Source organism: Pipistrellus kuhlii, unplaced genomic scaffold (genome assembly GCF_014108245.1).
Source record: "Pipistrellus kuhlii isolate mPipKuh1 unplaced genomic scaffold, mPipKuh1.p scaffold_m20_p_1, whole genome shotgun sequence".
Taxonomy (NCBI): Eukaryota; Metazoa; Chordata; class Mammalia; order Chiroptera; family Vespertilionidae; genus Pipistrellus; species Pipistrellus kuhlii.
Window position 1 is genome coordinate 18,524,403 of NW_023425404.1, and position 20,693 is coordinate 18,545,095.

Below are 20,693 nucleotides of genomic sequence, written 5' to 3' on the forward strand. Positions count from 1 at the left end.
AATATTTGGAAGAGATAATTCTAAGTCCATTTTGGGTTTCACACTGGTTCTTCTCTCCTATGTTTACTGAATTCTACATCTTGTGAGACTACATTTCAGAAACAGAGCCAGCTTTCCAACCCCAAAGATTCTGGTACTCTCAAAAGCAGGATATGATTTAAAAAAAAAAAAAAGGCACAAATTGGTTCCTGTGTGTGGTGGTGGAGAGAAAGGACACAACTCACAAAAGTGATAAAAGCAAAAGCAATAGTAAAAAAAGGTTGCCAACAAGCCTGGTTTTTAGTTTTGGAAATGGAGGTGATAGTTACTCTAAGGGCAAGCAGTATGATTACTTAATTCAACAAAAACAAACTGTCCAAACTAAGAGAATGGAAGAGTGTTCTTAGCAGTCTTGCAATGTGCACCAACTAAACTGGTTTCAAGTGTGAAAATGGTTCAATGACTCTTTGAACTAAGACCCAATCAGCAACATAGAAAAACCCAGCAGACTAACTATCATAGATTTTCTACTATAAAGCTGACCACCACATCATCCAACGATGTAAAATTCTAGAAACTTTACAAAATTTCTCTTTTTAAAATTTATTTTTTGTTATCAAAGAGAATGGCCAGAAACATTGAGTACTAAAGAATCTGTTCATGGCATCGTTTTACAAAAGTTCCTAATGGAATGAGAATATTTTATTTCAATGTATCTCCTTCATTTATTAAAGATGAGGTGGATGAACTGATGCAATTAATTAAAAAAAAAAATTCCAGACAAGAACATCCATTCTCATTCTGAATCTGCTGACTGGAGTGAATTCAGTGGATGCAATACCACCACTGACTAAGAATCCACCTCCCAGCAGTGGGGAGCTGTTCAAGTCTTCTCATCAGGTCTCTCAGAGATAGGCACCATGTTTGAAGTCTCACACAAATGTCTGTGTCACTTAAATTACAATGTGGCAGTGTTTTTCTCATGGAGACATAATCTTGAAAGAAGAAGCAAAGTCGAAAACCACCTGCTTGCATGTTATATGTGAGTACATTATTGGACTGTGCAGGGGTTTTGGGCATTGTAGCCCTTGTTAAAGAGAAATTCCACCAACAAAACATCTGTCAGTTCTCAGCTGCTCCTGATGCTGAGGGTGTCTACTTATTTAACCGCGTGTTGTTAGGACGGGGCTTTCTTCATCTACTGTTTGGCTCAAATAGTTTGAACCGAGTTTAGTTGTCCTTTTCCTTCATCTTAAGCTTTATTTCTCGGCCTCAGGATATGTGGGGTACTGGACTGTCTCTATCTTCTCTTGTACTTTGTAGGAGGGATATAAGCCCGTCCTTCCCAGTTTCCTGTTGACACCTTTAGAATAGCCATCCCAGTGATTTCCAGCCACACCGATGATGTCTCCAGGTTCCATGGGAATTTCCTCTGCAGTTCGAGGCTCGTGAGAATAAATGGCAATCTGGTTGTGGGCATTTTGGCCCCCAAAATAGTAGATGTCATCCAAAGAATGGAAGTTTGCAGAGGCATCAGGATGCAGTGTTTGCATGATTTCATAAGCGACTCGGCAGACCTTGGGAAATAATTTTTAAAAAATTGTTAGTATATGTAAGATTCCCTTCAGAACAATCTAAAATCCTGAGCCAAAGACACCAGAACTAGACTAGGACTAGAACTGAGAGAATGAGAAGTAGTGGATTCTAGTCACAAGTTTCCAGTCCATTTCTCTCAAGTGATGATATAGCATATAGCATAAGTCATTCTGCATTCTGCGCTTGCATCTGTGGTTTCTTTGTTTTTTAACATAAAATATTACAAATAAGGTCTCTGGGAGAAAAAACATATAATGCAAAGTACTTTAAGAATATGATTCAGATAATTTTAATAAACATTCATTAAGAACCACATAGTACTCCATGTTGGACACTGGTGGTATAAAATGAGTAAGACATAGTTTGTGCCCTTGAAGACTTTAAGGTTAGGATTAGGATTATAAATACTTTACAAAAATGCTGCTGCTCCCTTTCCTTCATTCACTGTTAATCAATCACATACTCTTTTCTGCTAATTTGAACTTGACCTCAGGACTCTTTTCAATAGAAATTCATGTAATTACTGACAATCTATAAGCACTGGCAAGTGAGCAAAACGTATCTACCATTTCAATTCTAAAGAGTTTAAATGTGCTGGGTAGGTAGTAGCATTCTAGCCTTTGGGGAAGATGCATCTATCTGATGCATTTAAGGCTACTTAAAAGGTTTCTGTCCAAAAAATACTATTATGCCCACTGAATGGATGTCAGCTGAAATTCCACAACCTGAGCATCATTCATTGATCATTCAATGCTTGGTGATTAAGTTAAACTGTAACTATCTTCATGGAAATATAACATTTTAAACAATTAATAAATGCATTTATTATAGCATAAATAGGTTGCAGAAACTCTTCTAAGAATAGTGAAGAAATAAGAGAGAATGCTATCATTTTGCTTAGAAAATTCTTCCAATATGCATTGTGGACAGAGAACTCAACTCATGTCAAATTTTCTTAAATCTCCAGTTGTAGTTATCTCAGTTAGTGAAGTTTTATTGTCCCTGTACCAATAGTCATAGAACTAGACACAGAACCAGGAAAATGGCTTTCCATTCGAACCTGCTACTTCATCAACAAACTAATTTTATATTGGGAATGTTATGGTACAATTGAAAACACTGGTAGAATACTAAGACAAATAAGGCTAAAAAGATTTGGAACTTAAACTTTAAATTCAGCCAAAGGCCCACAGGGGACAAGCAAAATCAAGAGAAGTCTGTGGAAAGGAAAAAATTAAAAAATTAAAACAAAGCAGCTCTAATAATAGCAAAGTACAAAAACAATAATAGAGGCTAATGTTTACTGAGTTTTTGCTGTCAGCTAGTGTTTTTAGGTATTTTCTAATTTAATCCCCTCAATAGCCCTATACAATTCTATCGTTTATTTTACAGATGTCAAAGTTCAATTAAAAAAATTTCCCAAGGTTACACTATTATTAAGTGTTAGATTCAGGTTTTGAACACAGGCTATCTGTGTATGCTACTTAACTGCTAAGCATATTTTCTCTTATAGATGCTGTTCTCCATGTTTGGACTGTAACATCAAAAAGATAAAACATAAGGCCAGGCTGGCCTTGGGCAAATCTGAGAGTCTTCTTTTCAGGGCCTGTCCAGGCACTCTTCAATCATCTTTACCCACAAATGCATGACCTTGTATTGACTGATCTTGGGATGACCACAAGGCCCACTGTGGCAATGAACCCTAATGTACTTCCTCCTTTCCACCATTAAATATCCCAGTCATAAAAACAACATTACCCTCAGTCCCATATCCTGAAGCCTTCTTTTGGGGGAATAATCCTATTATCAGTTTATTTTCTGTAACAATAATTGTTGATATGTTAGTCTGCTGGATGACATGTATTTTCTTAAGCCAAAGTGATAACGAACGGTAGAAATTTCAGACACCAAGAAGAAGCAATTTAAGACTCTTTTTCCTTGTCATATTGGTGAAAATCATCGCAGCTGAGGTTAATGAGTACTGATAATGGTCCAGCTACTGTTTTAATAGTGTGCTTGCTTGCATCTTTTTCAACTCAAAAACTCACAAGAACCCTATAAGGTGGCTATTATTACTCACATTTTATAAATGAAGAAACTAAGCAACAGAAAGATTAAGTAAATTTCCAAAAAGTTAAAAAAAAAAAAAAAAGGCAAAGAAAAAAAGGAGCTAGTAATTGGCAGAGCTACAATTAGCACTCTCTCTGGCTCTCAACCACATACTAAACTGCCTTAGGATAAGTATCTAGAGCAGTGCCTGCCACATAGGCACTCAATAACTATCTGTTGAGTGAATACTGTTCCATGCATAATGCCCAGCCAGCAGTGGAGATGCAAGTCCACAAGGGGTACTTTAATCCTTAAGCTCCATATATAACATTCTGAGTAATTAAAATTTTTTCTCTATATTAACAGTGGGGCAATTTACTGCAAAAGCTAGAAGAATTACTATAATGTTGATGTTTGCATTTAATCACTTTAGGCTTCCTCTCTGGGTCTTACAAGTCCAAATCATGTGGCAGGTAAATGAAGGCTTTCACCTGATCAGTACTCAGGTTTGATACCTGACAGGTAGCATGATTGATGAGGCAAACGCTTTGGTTTGCAAAGCAGTAGCTGGCCACATTTTGTATCTTTTATTTCATTCTGTTTTGACATGGCATTATGTCATTTTTAGAACACCAATAAACACAAGGTAATGTGTAAGAACAAAAATCCCGATAAAGGATAAAACACAGATATGACTGTATTAAAAATAACAATTAAAAAGGAGAGAAAAGTCCATTAGTCTGAATTTTAGCCCTGAGGAACAACTAGCTGAGTTTGCATGAGTCTCCAAAGCTTTCCTTTTTTTTTCTTTTTTTCTTTTTTTGTCAACATAGACAAGGCCAAGAGGATCTCTAGTGTGCAAAGTAATATCTGTTTTTTTTTCCCACTGCACTTTCCAAAACCAAATTCAGGTGTAGTGAGGCCAGTTATGCTACATGTGGACTTGGAATTAGACAATGCAAAGTGTCAAGAATGCTTTTAAGTGTCATAAAGGGAAGTGTCAAAGGGGAAAATAAGTAATTTTGTCCTGTGGTGATTTTAATGCTGGAAGAAGGAAAGCAAAGCATCAAGCACCTCCCTTGAATCTCAGGGCCTACTAACACATAAAGTTGGTAATATTCAAACATGTATTTATTTATTGAAGTTTATTTTTATTTATTTTTAAAATATAATTTTATTGATTTCAGAGAGGAATGGAAAGAGAGATAGAAGCATCAATGATGAGAATGCTCCTGCATGCTCCCTACTGGGGATCCAGACCGCAACCCGAGCATGTGCTCTGACCAGGAATTAAACAGTGAACTCCTTGTTTATAGATAGACATTCAACCACTGAACCACACTGGCCGGGCTATATTCATTGGATTTTAGAGCTTTATGACTAGAGCAGTGGTTCTCAACAAGGGCGATTTTGCCCCTACAGGACATTGGGTAATGCCTGGAGACACTTTTGATTGCCACAACTTGAGGTGGGAGTGCTACTGGCCAGGGATGCTGTTAAGTATCTAAAATGCACAGGACAGTGCCTAACAACAACTTTTCTGGCCCCAAATGCCAATGGTGCCCAGGCAGAGAAACCCTTGACTAGAGGAACAAACTTAGGCAGGCCCACAGTCTAGGCCCACAGAGGAAGTGGTACATAGAATGATTTACACTTTCTCAGAATACCCATTCAAAAAGGTTGGTACTAGTTATTTGCACCTGTTATCCAGGTAGACACACAGTCACACCGTCAAAATAGTTGAGAGAGACCAAGAATAGAAAAGGGAGCTTCTCAAAGACAGGATTGTGACCCTAATTAGGAAGAAACATCAGCAGTGGATGCTTCATGGGAACCTGACAGCCAAGGAAGTTTTCCTCCTGACTAGGATTGCTGCCTATGTGACTCCTGTACTGTGTAGCTGGGTGTTTGTTTGTTTGTTTGTTTGTTTTTTTGGGGAGGGTAGTAAGTTGTATTCTTATTCTATACTGAAGAAGCTCATATAGCCTTGGCATATAGGCAGGCATCTTTCCAACAATCATATCACCATCCCACTGTGACAATGGGCATTGTCACATAATAGAAAACTGTCCATTTATTTATATTTGCATGAAAATGATGTGGATTTCCTCTTCACATTTTCTCTTCTCAACTTCATCTAAGCTTTTAGGCATATATTATTCTTACATAATTTGTATTTCTTGGTAGTTATTTCATGTGAGTATTTGAATCTTCATCTCCTTTGGAATCCCCCTACACCTAGTATAAATCTGAGCACAAATGGTTGTTTTGCAGATTTTGAATGAACTACCAAGTAATATGCACATAAATGAAAGAGTAGAATAAAATCTACAATAAATATTGCTAGGGTGATATTCCACTGGGAAATATGAGCTGCTTGTACCACTCAGAAAAACAGATACACCTAACCTATAACACATAGTTATCTACAACAATTACTCTCAAAATATGATTGTAATATGGTATTGCTTAAATTTAATGTACAGTTCCTTGCTTGGTAGAAATGTAATAAGATTTGAAAAACCATTACATTTACTCTTTCTTATGCTCTATAAAGCAATTGATACAAAATGCTGGGCACTTAAGCCTCTCAGTATCAGTGCATCGATAGTACAAATGGATGGATTCTGGTTAAATATTGACTGTGTGCAAAATCAGAAAATATTAAGCAAGCTTAATTACCTGCTGTTTCTGTTTAATGCTGTGAACAAGCTGAGCACTTTAAACAACTCTAGTAGCTGGCTTCAATGGAGATGTATTCAACCATTGCTTGCAAACAACTAAATATTCAATGTACCTAAACAGCTATGTTTTGGGGAAATCTTCTCATGCTTTCACAAAAATTCTAATTTGCAAATATTAGGAAAATTTCATCAGAATCACGATAACTAACATTTAAAAAAGCCCTAGCCAGTTTCACTCAGTGGATAGAGTATCAGCCTGCGGACGGGGGGTCCCAGGTTCGATTCCTGTCTAGAGCACATACCTCGGTTGCAGGCTGGTCCCCAACCCTGGTTGGAGCATGTGTGGGAGGCAACCAATCGGTATGTCTCTCTCAGATCCATGCTTCTCTTTCTGTCTCTCCCCTCCTTTTCACTCTCTCTGAAAATCAATGAAAAAATGTCCTCAGTTGAGGATTAACAAACAAACATGCAAGGAAATAAGAACTTCCTGACCCTAATATGACCAAAAAATACTGGCCTCTTAAAAATACTCTACTATCACTTACCTGGGATGAAAAAGTACACACTAGGAAGTCTGCCTGGGAGAGAAAGTGTATATCCAGAATCACACCTCTAAGTGAATTTTCCGTGTATCGATTGTGCAGTCCAGCTGACCAAGAGATAGAGTTATCACTAATAAATTCATAACTGGGGTACCTGAAAAAGAAATAAATTGATACATAGTCACTGAAATCACAGTATCCTATCAGGAGGTAGTATCCTATCAGCAGGAGGCACACCTGCTCCTTTGATTAAGAGTTCCTCTCTTTCTAATAGCAAAGAATGCTTTAAAATGATAATATTCAAGAGAGTAGTCAATGTAGTCAATGAAGCTTTTTTGACTCCACTAGCGGGACAGAAACCACTCTGGAATACCCTTCATGTTAAATGTCATTGGCATGCCATAAAAAATACACACTGATGTATCAAAATGTCCTTTCTCAATTCATGAAAGAGTTGAAAACAGAAGGCTCCTATTTTCTTTGTAATGAGTGAGCTCTACGAGGTTTTACAAGCTGCTTTCATATTTGGTCACTGAATTTTCCTTTAGAATATAAATATCATGATTAAATTTCATTAAAAATTTTAATTTAGAATTTGTGATAATTCAGACTTATCCTCTAAACACCATCCTTGAAGCACCATCTTAACCAATAACAGTAATATAAACCATTCTAATACACTTAAGATGGCAAATTTCTTATAGATGTCCACCCAAGTAACATTTTAGTAGTCTTGAGATAAGATATTTAAAACTATTAAAACAGATTGTCTTTAAAAAGTCTACCACATGTTCAAATGATTCTATTCTGAATTAGAGATATAATTATACTCTAGTATAGAATGAATACATTTTCTCAGTGCCTGAGGTAGATCTTCAGAGTTAAAATGCCAACTTTGAGAAGTTACATGAAAAGGAGATAATAATTATACCTATTATACTTCATATATTTCATAAGCCTTAAGTAAATACACTAAGCAATATAAACTATTTAGAAGAGTATCTGACATGTGGCAAATGCTCAATACATATTGCTTATAACTTATTAAACATTTTCCCCAGACATCGATCTGGTTTTATTCCTTACTTCTTATAGATCTCTGCTCAAATATAGCCTTATTAGTATGAACTTTGGCAACTGGTATCCCTTTTACCTGCTTAATTTTTCTCCATGGCTCTTACTATCATTGCACATAACATATACACTGCTTATTTACTGCATGTATCCATTCATTCCCCCACCTCCACCATCCCTAACTGAAGAGAGGCATTCCATCTATTTCATTCACTCTATTATTCTTGGCACCTATAAGACAATCTGGGATGTAATAGAGGATCACTAAGTATTTGTTGAAAAATAATAATTCTTATTTATAAATCCTGAAATATTGTGAGTCACTTTACAGTCTGTCTCCACACAGTATTCCCCCCCAAATTAGGACTAAGCCTAATTTTTCTTTGCATCACAGCACGTAGCATTCCACACAACACCGTGAATAAATTCACAAACAAGGGAATGCTATCTGTGTCTGGGACTTTTTCTCAACCCCCTAACAGCTGCTTTGGATTTCACAGCCACCAGGGTGCTCTCTCTCTCATTGCCTCTGACGACGACTGTGAAGGCAAAGTCTCTGAGCACTGCTTCAGACTGGCGTTCAGTGTTTGGATCCATTTGGCCTCATTATTTCTGACATTTTGCCCTCCTCAGCTCCAAATCAGGGAGATGAAGGAACTGTCACATTTATTCTAAAAAGAAAACAACCAAAAAGACTTTTAATGCTATTCCTGCAAAGCTGCATACACCAGCATGGGGAAGAAACAGCGATAAATAAACATGAAAAGGCTGGAGGGTAGAGGAGAGGTTGAATTGCCAAAGCACGCCAGCAAAGGTTTTATCCTTGAATAAAGACCGATTTTGTCAGCATGGTTTGGGTGCTCAGTGAAACAAAAGAGTGATCCTTTCACTGAGAAGGGACACTAACATTAATGCCTTTTTAACTTAAAGGTCCCTCCCTGGAACCAAACCAAAAGGGTGCCTAAGTTCCTCAGGCCTTATCTCTATATGTAACCACTCGATGAAGGATACTGAGAGTAGAAAAACAAAGAAACACAGAGAAAAATTGGATGGAGAGTTTGTATCTCCAATAATGAGCATGGAACTTTCTGTACAAACATGTTTCTTTTTTGTCTCTTGTTCACAAACATGTCAGCAGAGCAATTCTCCGATTGTGAAGTTGCAGAGGTTGTCAAGGAAAAATATTTTTTCTTCTTCTACCTCATAAAAATTTATTTTTATATCACCAACAAAGCTAGCATCAAATTTTCTTTTCTGGAATCTTTCTCCAGACAGAAGACGACACTCCTCTTCATGACTCAGAAAATTAAACAATTTTTGAAGAGAAAAATATGCATAAAAGGCTATTACGTTTATCCTATCCTATATAATCCTATATAATAAAAGGGTAATATGCAAATTGACCCTAAAGGTGGAATGACCAGGAACAACCAGTTGCTATTATGTGCATTGACCACCAGGGGGCAGATGCTTAACTCAAGGTGCACTTCAGCCAGAAGCCGGCTCATGCCTGGCCAGTGCAGCGGTGGTGGTAGGAGCCTCTCCCACCTCCATGGGAGCACTAAAGATCCCCTGAGAGCTCCCGGGCTGACAGGGATATCTCACTGTGATAAATAAACATGAAAAGGCCCGATCCCCCAGGGAGAGGGCCTAAGCAGGCAGGTAGACATCCCCCGAGGGGTCCTGGAATGTGTGAGGACACAGGTCGAGCTGAGGGACCGCCCCTCCCAAGTGCACGAATTTTTGTGCAATGGGCCTCTAGTAATAGAATATGAAGGAATCTGCTGCCTAGACTGTAAGGGGGGAAAGGAGTTACTAGCTGCTGGCCACAAAAAGAAAATTCAAGTTTTACTACTGCCATAATCTAAGTACTGTCAACTGTAATACAGTATAAGGGTTGTTTGGTATAAAAATATAATATGGTATTATGGATCAAAGCTGTAGATTCTCAGATACTTTTATCTAAATACTTCCGAGTCCATAAATGTTGCTTAAGAAAATAATGAAGATAATTTTAGGTACATATCCTAACATTATTTATGAGATTAAAAAACTGTGGATAACCTAATTATCCAATATTAGGGGAATGGTCAAGTAAGCAATAGAATATCCATAGAGTCGCTATGTAGTTATTAAAAAATATATATTTATAATGATTTTTTAGTGACTTGAGAAAACTGATTTATTGCTGTATTAATAAAAAAAGATTTCAAATTATATAGAATGTAATAAACTACTAAAATAGTGTAACTATGTACATGACTGAATAGAATATGTCAAAATTGAAGCAGTTATTATCACTGAGTAATAGGATTTTGGGCATTATTTTTTCCTTGCTTGTATAATTACAACTTCCATATTTTCTAATGAGCATGAATTATTTTGTTAATCAAGGGAAAAATTTTTTAAAAAAGCTTATAATGTATTTGAGAACAAATAAAAGGATAGTTAAAATTATTTTTTAAATATTTTTTTCAACTAAGCTGTAAATTCAGTGTGGTATTTTAAAATGAAGGAGCATGGTGAACAATTTCTACTTCTCTCCAACAGGTTTAGATATCAAATTGGAAAAGTACTTGTGAAAACTTTCTACTGTATTTTGTGCCCAAACACTCATTTAATCTCTAATTCTTATGTAAGAATTATAGTTATATAACTTGGCTTATACTTGGCTGGTGAATTTCTTGATTCTTATTTATAAGTGTGTGTGTGTGTGTGTGTGTGTGTGTGTGTGTGTGTGTAGTCAATAGAGACAAGAAAAAAAGTCATTTATACCAGGTTAATCTGAATTCTTAGGAGGTAGAAATAAGATTTAAATTATTACCTAATGATTTGGAGAAACACCTGCGTTACAGTCCTCATTCTAAATTTTTCTTCCCAACCCCAATTTGTGACATAAAAAAGGGATTGAGAAATAAATAAATTAGTCAAATAGCTTCAATTATTAATAAAATGTTTTCAGACTGATGGAACTGAAGTAAACATAATTCAGAATCATCCCACAATGTTTGGTATCTGAGCAGAGCCATGACTATAGTTTTCTTCTCCCCATTCCCTACTTATACATATATTTAATGCATTCCATATTTATTGGTAGTAAATAAAGGCCAACACTAGGTTTGTCCAGATCCTATAATAAATTCCCAATTAGGATCAGTGCTTTATGTTTTCATAACACCCAATGTTAATTCTGTAATAGCACTACTCATTCTGTAGAGCAATTGTCTGCTCCCACCTAGAAGGGAAATTCCTTGAGAGTGCCCAGCACCTAGCACAGTGCCTGAAATCTAGACAAGTTCAATAAATGATGGTTACTCTTCCATACATATTAGTCCTTCTCCTGAACTTACAAAACTTACCTTTTGATTGTTTGTTTCTTTAATATAACTTCCAAATTCCAGAAATTTTTATAAAATGAAAACTTATATCTTATTTATGTTTTCAGTTGCCTGTAATTGTTAGTGAAAATATGAGAGCAAAACGGCAAAAGTACCTGTGTGTTTTATTGGTAAAGGTTAGTGTGATGGACTGAATATTTGTGTCCCTCCAGAATTCATGTGTAAGCCCTAACCCCCCCGTTGTGGATGGTATCTGGAGATATGGTTTTTGAGAGGTAATTAGGATTAAATAAGGGCATTAGGGCGGAATCCTCATAATGGAATTAGTGTCTTTATAAGAATAGACAATAGAAAGTTTGCTGTTTCTTATAAGCACACAAAGAGGTCACAGAGATGACGTTGCCTACAACCCAAGAAAAGAGGCTTCAGAATGAATGTAACTTTGCTGGCACCTCACAATTGTTTTGATGACATTGATAAGTTACACAAGTGCACAGTTATTGAATTAAAAAACCCCCAATAGTCAGTAGTAGTATAAAACAAGAATCACAATTCATGGGAATAAAGATACCTTTCAATTGAAAAGAGCCCCACTCTAGAATCACTACTTCATCTAACTTACTTAGTTTTTGCCTCCTTTAATAAAGAAGGGTCATCTGTGGCCAAATACACTCTTTTTTTATCCACTTGCATCCTGCGAGCGAGAAGCTTAAAATGTTCTTCAACGTGCACCATGTACTCCTCGATGGGATGGAAGGCAGCTTCTGTTCCCACCTTGTCTGTGCGTCTGACGTGGACTCTGGAGGCAGAGGGACAAAATCAGATTCTGCTGCTAATACTCTGACCCACTGGGTGCTCTTAGGGTACTCAACACCCCCCCCCCCCCAAATTCATGGCATTATGAACATTTAAAGCTGTCTTCCTTTCATTTTTTGCTATTGAAAAAATAAAGTAAGTATTAAAAACTTCAAACACATATATTGTAAGTATATTAACATAATACAAGGGGAATTTTAAAAAGCAAGTAAAGTCTTTAAAGAGTGCTTCCTTATAGAGAAAGTAATTGGCATATCAGGAATAAGTGGGAGGTTCCAGAGTTCTATCCCATACAAGGCTACAAAATGCCAATTAGCCTTCCAGAAAAAAAACTGGATATAACAAGATTTTTGACGACAGTTTTTCTTATAGAACATTAAATGTATTAAACGTTTTCATGCCAAGTTATCTTTTTCTTCATTTCACCCTGTTAGTCACTCAGTAACTGCCATTTTGTAGAATTTAAAGTCTCCTGAAGAAAACACAGACTTTGCATGCATTGTTCCTATGGCACAGTCAAAGCAGGCAAACCTTTGAAGGCTCCTTACTATTTTTAAGTTCATAGAGTTGTTCCAGCCCTTTTGTTGTAGGCATAATGAATTTCCTTTTCCTGTCTTTCACACTATCAAACACAAGCAGATACTGATCTAGCTTATCTGTTCTATTTAAAAAAAGCTCCAAAATTATAAAATTGGGGACACAGAGGTTTACACTATCTGCACTAAAGACTGCATTGACTTCCACAGTATTCTCTTCCCATCTTATTGCTTTCAAAGCGATTTTAATGAAAATAAGGACAACAGAAACCATAGCTTGTTTTCATAAATTAAACTCTCCTGAAATTTGCCTTTTCTGTATTCCTCCTCTCCCCAAATCATTACACCACTATTCATATGTGGGAAAAGGGGAAACCAAGACTTGTTTCCCTTTAGGTCAAGCAAAGGCCATCTTTTATTATGAATCTGGGTGAGGGTTTGATTTCATTGAAGTTACTCTGGCATCTTCATGGCTATTCTTTCCTTTGCCTTCCAGGCTATAGTCCAGATGCGAATACTATATTATATGAATATTTCTATCATCCTTTCCTTCCCACATCCTTCTTAATCACTGCTTCTCTCAGAAAATTGGAATTGTTCACTGTGCTCCAAAGAGACGAAGAGGGACTAAAAGAACAATTCCATTAAATTTCAGCGAAAATTTTCACGAGAAAAAACACTATTTGATACTGATTTCATCTTGTACTTTCTTTAGCTTTGAAAAAAATATATGTTTTTAATTATTTCAGAGAGAAAGGAAGAAGGAGAGATAGAAACAACAATGATGAGAGAGAATCATTGATCAGCTGCCTTATATACAGTTGATTGAGCCCACAACTTGAGCATGTGCCATGACTGGGATCGAAGGATGATCGCCTGGTTCATAGGTCCACATTCAACCACTAAACCACACCAGCTGGTCTCTTTAGCTTTAACATTTGGAATAGGGCCAGTAACTTCTATACATATGAAAACTAAGACAAAAGGGAAGAAGGAGGGGTGAGAGTTATGAAAATAAAAACAGAAACAAGGGAGAGATGTAACAGAAAGAAGAATCAAAGGAAGCGGAGTGTCTGAAGCAGTGGCAGAGTACTACCACTAGCAATCTTCTCAATCCACCAGTCCTCCTGAAATTAGGCCTGGACCAATATTTTGACGGAGGACTATAATGAAATCTCTACAGAAGAATCAGAATGTGAGACCTGTGAAGGATAGAAGTCATTTCATTTAGTGTAACTCTTTCACCTGACAGTTAAGGAAACTGATGCTTCTGAAGACATTCTGGTGAGCACATATAACACTAGGCATTTCACTCTAGCCAGCTTAGCTCAGTGGATAGAGCATTAGCCCGCGGACTGAAGGGTCCCAGATTCAATTCCAGCCAAGAGCACATGCCTGGTTTGCAGGCTCAATCCCCAGTAAGGGGCATGCAGGAGGCAGCCAATCAATGATCTTCTCTCATCATTGATGTTTCTATCTCTCTCCCTTTCTGCCTTCCTCTCTGAATTCAAGAAATAAATATTTTTTTTAAAAAAACAACATAAGGCATTTTAACCCAAGTCTTCACAAAAGTACAAGTTATTAGTGTACCTGACTGATTTTCACTATTAGATATTAATTTTTTTTATTTATTCACAATTCAACAAACAAAATGAATAAATGATAGGTAGATACAAAAATCTGTTTAGTATTATGTCAGTAAAAACAAATTCATTTAATCTAATGTTTTGTTTATAACAAATGAGGAATGGGTAACAATTAATGAAGGCCCATAATGAGTAAGTAAGTTGCCTAAAGTCACATAAATTTGTTAGTGGTGTACGCTAGATGGGATGCAGATTCCTAAGTCCTAGTGCACTCCTCTCTCATTACAGCATACCACCTCACTTGCAAATAACTTAGTTGTCTGTGCTACTTCAATTTTCTACACTTGGCCAACTCTCCATCTGATGGATGGTCTATGGAAAATTAATAAAGGTTGCTTTCTGGTATGTAAAACTACAGGATAGCCCAAGTTAAGAAGGTTCTGGAACTTTCGGCAGAGATTCTCTTTCCTTTCTTTTCTCACCTCTGAAATAATTATCTTTGCCCACTTCACAGGACTGTGTTACAGGATCAATGAGGTAATATAGTTGGAAGTATTCTGGTAATGTAAGTATTACAATGTTATCTTTCTCCATCTTTAAGATACAGTTCAAACACGGCAGCTGTGAAGCCTTTTCCGATCCAGACGGAAGTATGTTTCCCTTCCCTGACCTCTTTTAAGGCTTTTAATACTTCTCCTGTGGTATTTATCATGCTCTACCTCATATAATGTCAGTTATGTAAGTCTCTTATCCCACAGGCTAAAATGAACCAGGAGCCATTTGAAAAAAAATTAATCGCTGCTCCCCACAGTAGCAGGTATTCAATATATGCTTTGCAAATAAGTGAGTGAATCAGCAATCTAATAAAAGAGTAATATGCTAATTAGACAATGTCAACTGGACATCTATCGGTCATTGGGTCTTCCTTCCAGACAAAGCCACGGTGGTGGGAGCCAAGGCAGAGGCAATTAGGGGCCACCAGGCTGACAGGCAAAGGGAGTAGGGGCTAGCAGGCAGGCAGGCGAGTGGTTAGAAGCCAGCAGTCCCAGATTGTGAGAGGGATGTCTGACTGCCGGGGTCAGGCCTAAACCGACAGTTGGGCATCTCCCAAGGGGTTCTGGATTGGAGAGGGTGCAGACTAGGCTGAGGAAAAACACCCCCACCTGCACGAATTTCATGCACCAGGCCTCTGTATATTAATATTAATCAATAGCTTACTTTATCACAAACAGCATAAGTAACAGAATGCCATAGTCCAGTCCACAAGTCTATTTTCAGTATTAGTCTCTCTGAAAGGTAATAATATTTTACAGTGCATTTCCCCCCCAATCCTCTTTTAATCCTAATATTATCAAATTCATAATTTTAAGGGCAGGTATTTTAAGTTTAGTAGGAACTCTGTTTTACAGATGGGAAAATCAAAACACAATACTAATATTAGGTAAGTTGGCCCAGAAATAGAGAAAAGTCAGGACTATTACCCATGCCACCTAACTCCCAGTCCAGTATTCTTGCCATTGTGCAAAGAACATTTCCCATAGTGTGAAGTCTGGCATCAGGACCTATGAAAACTCATTTCCCCATAACTTTTTATTTGTGTGTATAGGGGTACACACTTGTCAGCAAATGCTCTTTTGGATATTTCTTACTCCAAGGATTTCCTGACATATCTCCGGTAACATAAGCACCATACTGAATTCATATACATATTGTAACTTCCAAGTGGGTCAAGATTCATTTTAAATAATAATTTTAGCATTACCTTACAGTACAAATAATATCCTTATTCTCAAAATAGCTTCCAGGACAGAAAAGAAAACAGAACATAAAAAAAGCAAAATAATCACCCGTGGCAATTCATGAAGCCTAAGAATAAGGTGAAATCGGAAAGCTATACATGTGACAGCTTCATCTCATGGCCTGTTTGGGTATGACATGATCATGTATAATATCCAAAATACTCCCAATAAAACGACACCTTGCTGGTTTCCCCTGGAGAGACAGCTAATTTCAGAAATATGGGCTTAATACATTTGTTAAGTAAATAAATAAAACAAGGGTGACAAAGTACGATGACTCAGCCATTCTAAGTAAACAAAGGAAGACTAATCTCCCTGGGGCCTTAGGTGAACTTTAGAACCCATTTTTTGAGTGGAGCAATGAAAATTAAACTATAGATTGTAAAGTTCCCAATATATGGTAAAGATATATATACCTGCTACTCCACATCCCTATATGAGGAACAAATCAGATTCTCACCCAATGACTGGATGTTTGAAGCCAAGCTTCTTGGTGGCCTCTTCTATCTCCTTTTCCAGCCAAGGTTGTGGGCGGATCAAGTATTTGACAAACTGCGACACCCACCACACTGCAGGGTCACCATGAACCCGAACAAGTCGATCTGCAAGGTCTTCTGGTACAGCCAGGGGTAAGTATGGAGGACGAGGATGAAGACTGTCCACAATGGGAAGCTCGACCACCTGAACATCTCTGTTGTTTATTTCACCTGAAAGAACATCAAAACATCATCATCACCACACTGCACTATTCATACAACTACTGCCATTTAACAAGAACTCACTTTGGGTGCTTTCATCTTCATAGCATCCCTAGAGGAGTGTAATTTTCACTTTACCAAGGAAGTTAAGTAACTTGCCCAACCTGTTAGTACTCAAGTGGCAGAGCTCAAGTTCACATTTGGGTTGGTGTGCCTCTCAAGTCCATATCTTTTCTTTTCTACCATAATATGCTGCCAAAGCAACACCTCCACACCAGATAAGAATGGTATCCAGAACTCAAAGCAGCTCATCAGAGAATAACCATATTGCCAGTTGACACAGCCACCCAGGCCAAGTTCTGTTTTTTTATAATTGTTGAGTTTTTTTTATAATTAGACATAAGTATTCTCAAAACTGCAGCTTTGAGAAAGTAGTGCAAATGGCTCTTGTACTACTTTCACGACAGAGCAAATGATTCTGAAGATATACAATTATAAGCCAAGGATATATATCTTTTTAAGAAAAAAATTAGATTATTATAAAGTCTTTTTTATTCTTTGGCCAAAATAGGCCTATTATATTCAAGATTATGATAACAATAGAATCTGTGTTTACCTGGATATTGATTTAAAGTTACAATAGAGATTACATACTAATTTATATAGATAGTGATTAGTTTCAGAATCCAACTTCTAATGTCATTAATATTACTGTTCTATCAATATTATAATGAATGAGAAGAACTGAAATGTGATAGCCAGCATTACTAAAGTTTAATTTAATGAGAAGAACTGAAAAGTAATAGCCAGCATTCCTAAAGTTTAATTTACATATTAAAGATCACATAATAATAACTAGAAGACACAAAGATACCAGGCAGAGAGATTTCATAAATATAAAATGTACTGAATTAAATTTTCATTAACAAAAAGTATTAACCTGAACATAAAAGATAACTCAAGTTAAGATGTTGTCAACCTATCTAATAAAAGAGTAATGTGCAAATTAACCATCACTCTGCTACACTCACAAGCCATGCTCACCAGCTAATCAGGATTGAGTATGCAAATTAACCCAACCAAGATGGCTGTGGCCACAGAGAGAGCAGAGGATCCTACCAGGAGGCAAGAATGATTTTCATGCCCTGGGCCTCTAATTATAATATGTATAATGAATTAGAATCACAGTTAACCATTAAACCATTAAAGAATGTACTTATAGAATCTTAGAATACATTTAAAATGTATTCACCAGAATAAATATACTGGGTTTCTCCGGCAATGAAAGAAGCCAAGTTTCCCATATACCCTAGCCGGCCCAGGTCTCCACTCAAGGCTACAAAGTTTCAATAATAGAAGATAAAAAAATCCCAACAAAAATGGTGGCAGCCACAGAGCTGGAGAAAGCAGGAGGCTTGGGTTGGTCCCGGCAATGGAGGAAGCCAAGCTCCTGCAGCCCTGGCCTGCCTTGGCCTCTGCTACAAAGTTTCAATTATAGAAGATAAATAAATCCCAGATACCAGGGCCTCTGCTTAGGTCACCGGGGGGCATGGCCGGCCTGCAAACCACCACAGGACCCTCGCCCAGGCCACCTCATGCCCCAAGGGAACCCCCACCCTGATCCAGGACGTCCTTCAGGGAAAACCAGCTGGCCCCCACCTATGCACCAGGCCTTTATCTCATCTAATAAGAGTAATATGCAAATTGACCATCACTCCAACACACAAAATGGCTGCCACCATGTGGACACAAGATGGCCAGCAGGGGAGGGCAGTTGGGAGGACCAGGCCTGCAAGGAAGGGCAGTTGGGGGTGATCAAGCCTGCAGGGGAGGACAGTTAGGGGTGGCCAGGTCTGCAGGGGAGGGTAGTTAGGGGCAAAAAGGCTGGCAGAGGAGCAGCTAGGAATCAATCTGGCTGACATGGAAGTGGTGAGGGGGTAATCAGGCTGGCAGGCAGAAGCGGTTAGGGGCAATCAGGAAGGCAGGCAGGCAAGCAGTTGGGAGCTAGTAGTCCTGGATTATGAGAGGAATGTCCGACTGCCCATTTAGGTCCGATCCTACTGGGAGGCAAGAACAATTTTCGTGCACTGGGTCTCTAATTATGTATAATGAATTAGAATCACAGTTAATCACTAAACTATTAAAGAATTTACTTACAGAGACTAATCCTAGAATACATTTAAAATGTATTCACCAGAAGAAATACAGAATCCTCAAATTCTGTTTTTCTGCATTATGCAGAATGTTTTAAAATATATTACATAATCTGGCAATGAAATCACTCAAACCAACTGTATAGTTATTAGAAAGTCGGTGATAATAACTAAGAATTAAAAACTTTTGGCTAATATTCTCTCTTTGATACGTACAACTCATTTCAGGATTCTTAGAACAAAGCCCTTGAAACAAGACATTTGTTGCAAAAAAAAAATGGCAATAAATAATTTTACCATCAGTATGGCAGTTCACCTAGAGTGCCAGTTAAGAAAAAGTTGGGCAAGTTTATTATATGGGAAACTGTAACTAAGCATGTGTAGGAACATTTTTAAAAAAATACATTTTATTGATTTTTTACAGAGAGGAAGAGAGAGGGATAGAGAGTTAGAAACATCAATGAGAGAGAATCATCGATCAGCTGCCTCTTGCACACCCACTACTGGGGATGTACCCACAACCAAGGTACATGCCCTTGACCGGAATCGAATCTGGGACTTTTCAGTCTGCAGGCCGATGGTCTATCCATTGAGCCAAACCACATTTTGAATTAAACTCTAATACTCTCCTGAAGGCCAAAAAAATTGGGGTACTTTCCCTGATGTGGAGATAAGAGAGTAATATATGAATCAGAAAAAAAATGAGGAAAGGAGAAAGGTAGTTCTTTTTATTAAAAAAAAAAAAAAAAAAAAAAAAAGTAAGACCCTAGCCTTTCATATATTACCATAAACAAAAGCAAAATTAGTAGAGGCTACCTTCCTTTTGTAATTTTCTTCTCAGTAAAGTTAAATTGCCTTTACATGACTGCCCCAGGCATCATTTCCTTACAGATAGCCTTATTGACAGCTTTCAGAAAGAAATGAAAACTACGCCTAGACCTTCAAAACAATTTTATTTTATTCTTTGTTCACTCATTCATTCAAATATTTTTTGAACACTACTATGTGGCAGACACTATACTAGGCAGAATATAGAGTGATGACTGGTTCTTGCCTCTATGATTTCCTGCTAAAAAAATCTCACCCAGAACTAGAATGCTTTCAAACATCATCACCAAAAATCATATTATCAAAAAGATATCAATTCACTGTTTAGTAAAATAATAAGAGAAAATGGTGTGTGTGTGTGTATATATATATATATATATATATATATATATATATATATATAAAACAATATATACACACACACAGGCATAGTATCAAAGTTCAGCTTCCTCAATAATGATGTGTTCCAAAATGAAAGTAAATAACAGTACATTTTCTATTAGAATGTCCCTTCTTTTACTTAGTTTACCACACAGCATTTTTTATCTTGAAATACACAAGTGAAACAATTTAAATTGGGAATAGATCCTATAGATAATCTTATTTAGTACTTCCTAAATTTTAGTCATTAAGTACCACCTTTATACAATAGTTTTTATCATATCCATGTATCATCTGCACTAATGTTTTAAAAATTCACTTTTTAAAACTTAAAATGAATTTATTTTATAGATGGTAACTATAAATATAACTTCACTAAAAACAAAACCATGTTATTAAAATAAATACATACATATTATTAAAGGGCACGGTGCTCAAGCCAGATTTCTATTTTAAAAAAGGAGGTTGTTAGTGAGATTTTAAGGGGTAATAATTGCTTTTCTCCTTACATCTCCTATGTCTAAATCTAAATGAGACATGAGGAGAGGAATAAAATGGCAATCAAAATGTATCAACCTGATTACCAATAAGATGAATTAGAGAATGTGGATTTTTTATTTTCCTTTTCATTCTA

General features: G+C 37.0%; 1 protein-coding gene across 7 annotated transcripts in view; it reads right to left on the reverse strand.

The window, feature by feature from the left end:
• Positions 1–570: 570 nt before the first annotated feature.
• FUT8 (fucosyltransferase 8) overlaps positions 571–20,693 on the reverse strand; it is a 178,288-nt gene continuing 158,165 nt past the window's right edge. For 6 of the 7 annotated variants that reach the window (XM_036434118.2, XM_045579651.1, XM_045579646.1 and 3 more), the window contains 4 exons: positions 16,460–16,706; positions 11,885–12,061; positions 6,854–7,004; positions 571–1,556 (listed from right to left, as the gene is read on the reverse strand). In XM_036434118.2, coding sequence (XP_036290011.1) covers positions 1,239–1,556; positions 6,854–7,004; positions 11,885–12,061; positions 16,460–16,706 — 893 coding nt within the window. In that variant the 3' untranslated portion in view covers positions 571–1,238. The remainder of the gene's footprint in view (positions 1,557–6,853; positions 7,005–11,884; positions 12,062–16,459; positions 16,707–20,693) is intronic. The other variant, XM_036434126.2, reaches the window with a different exon arrangement.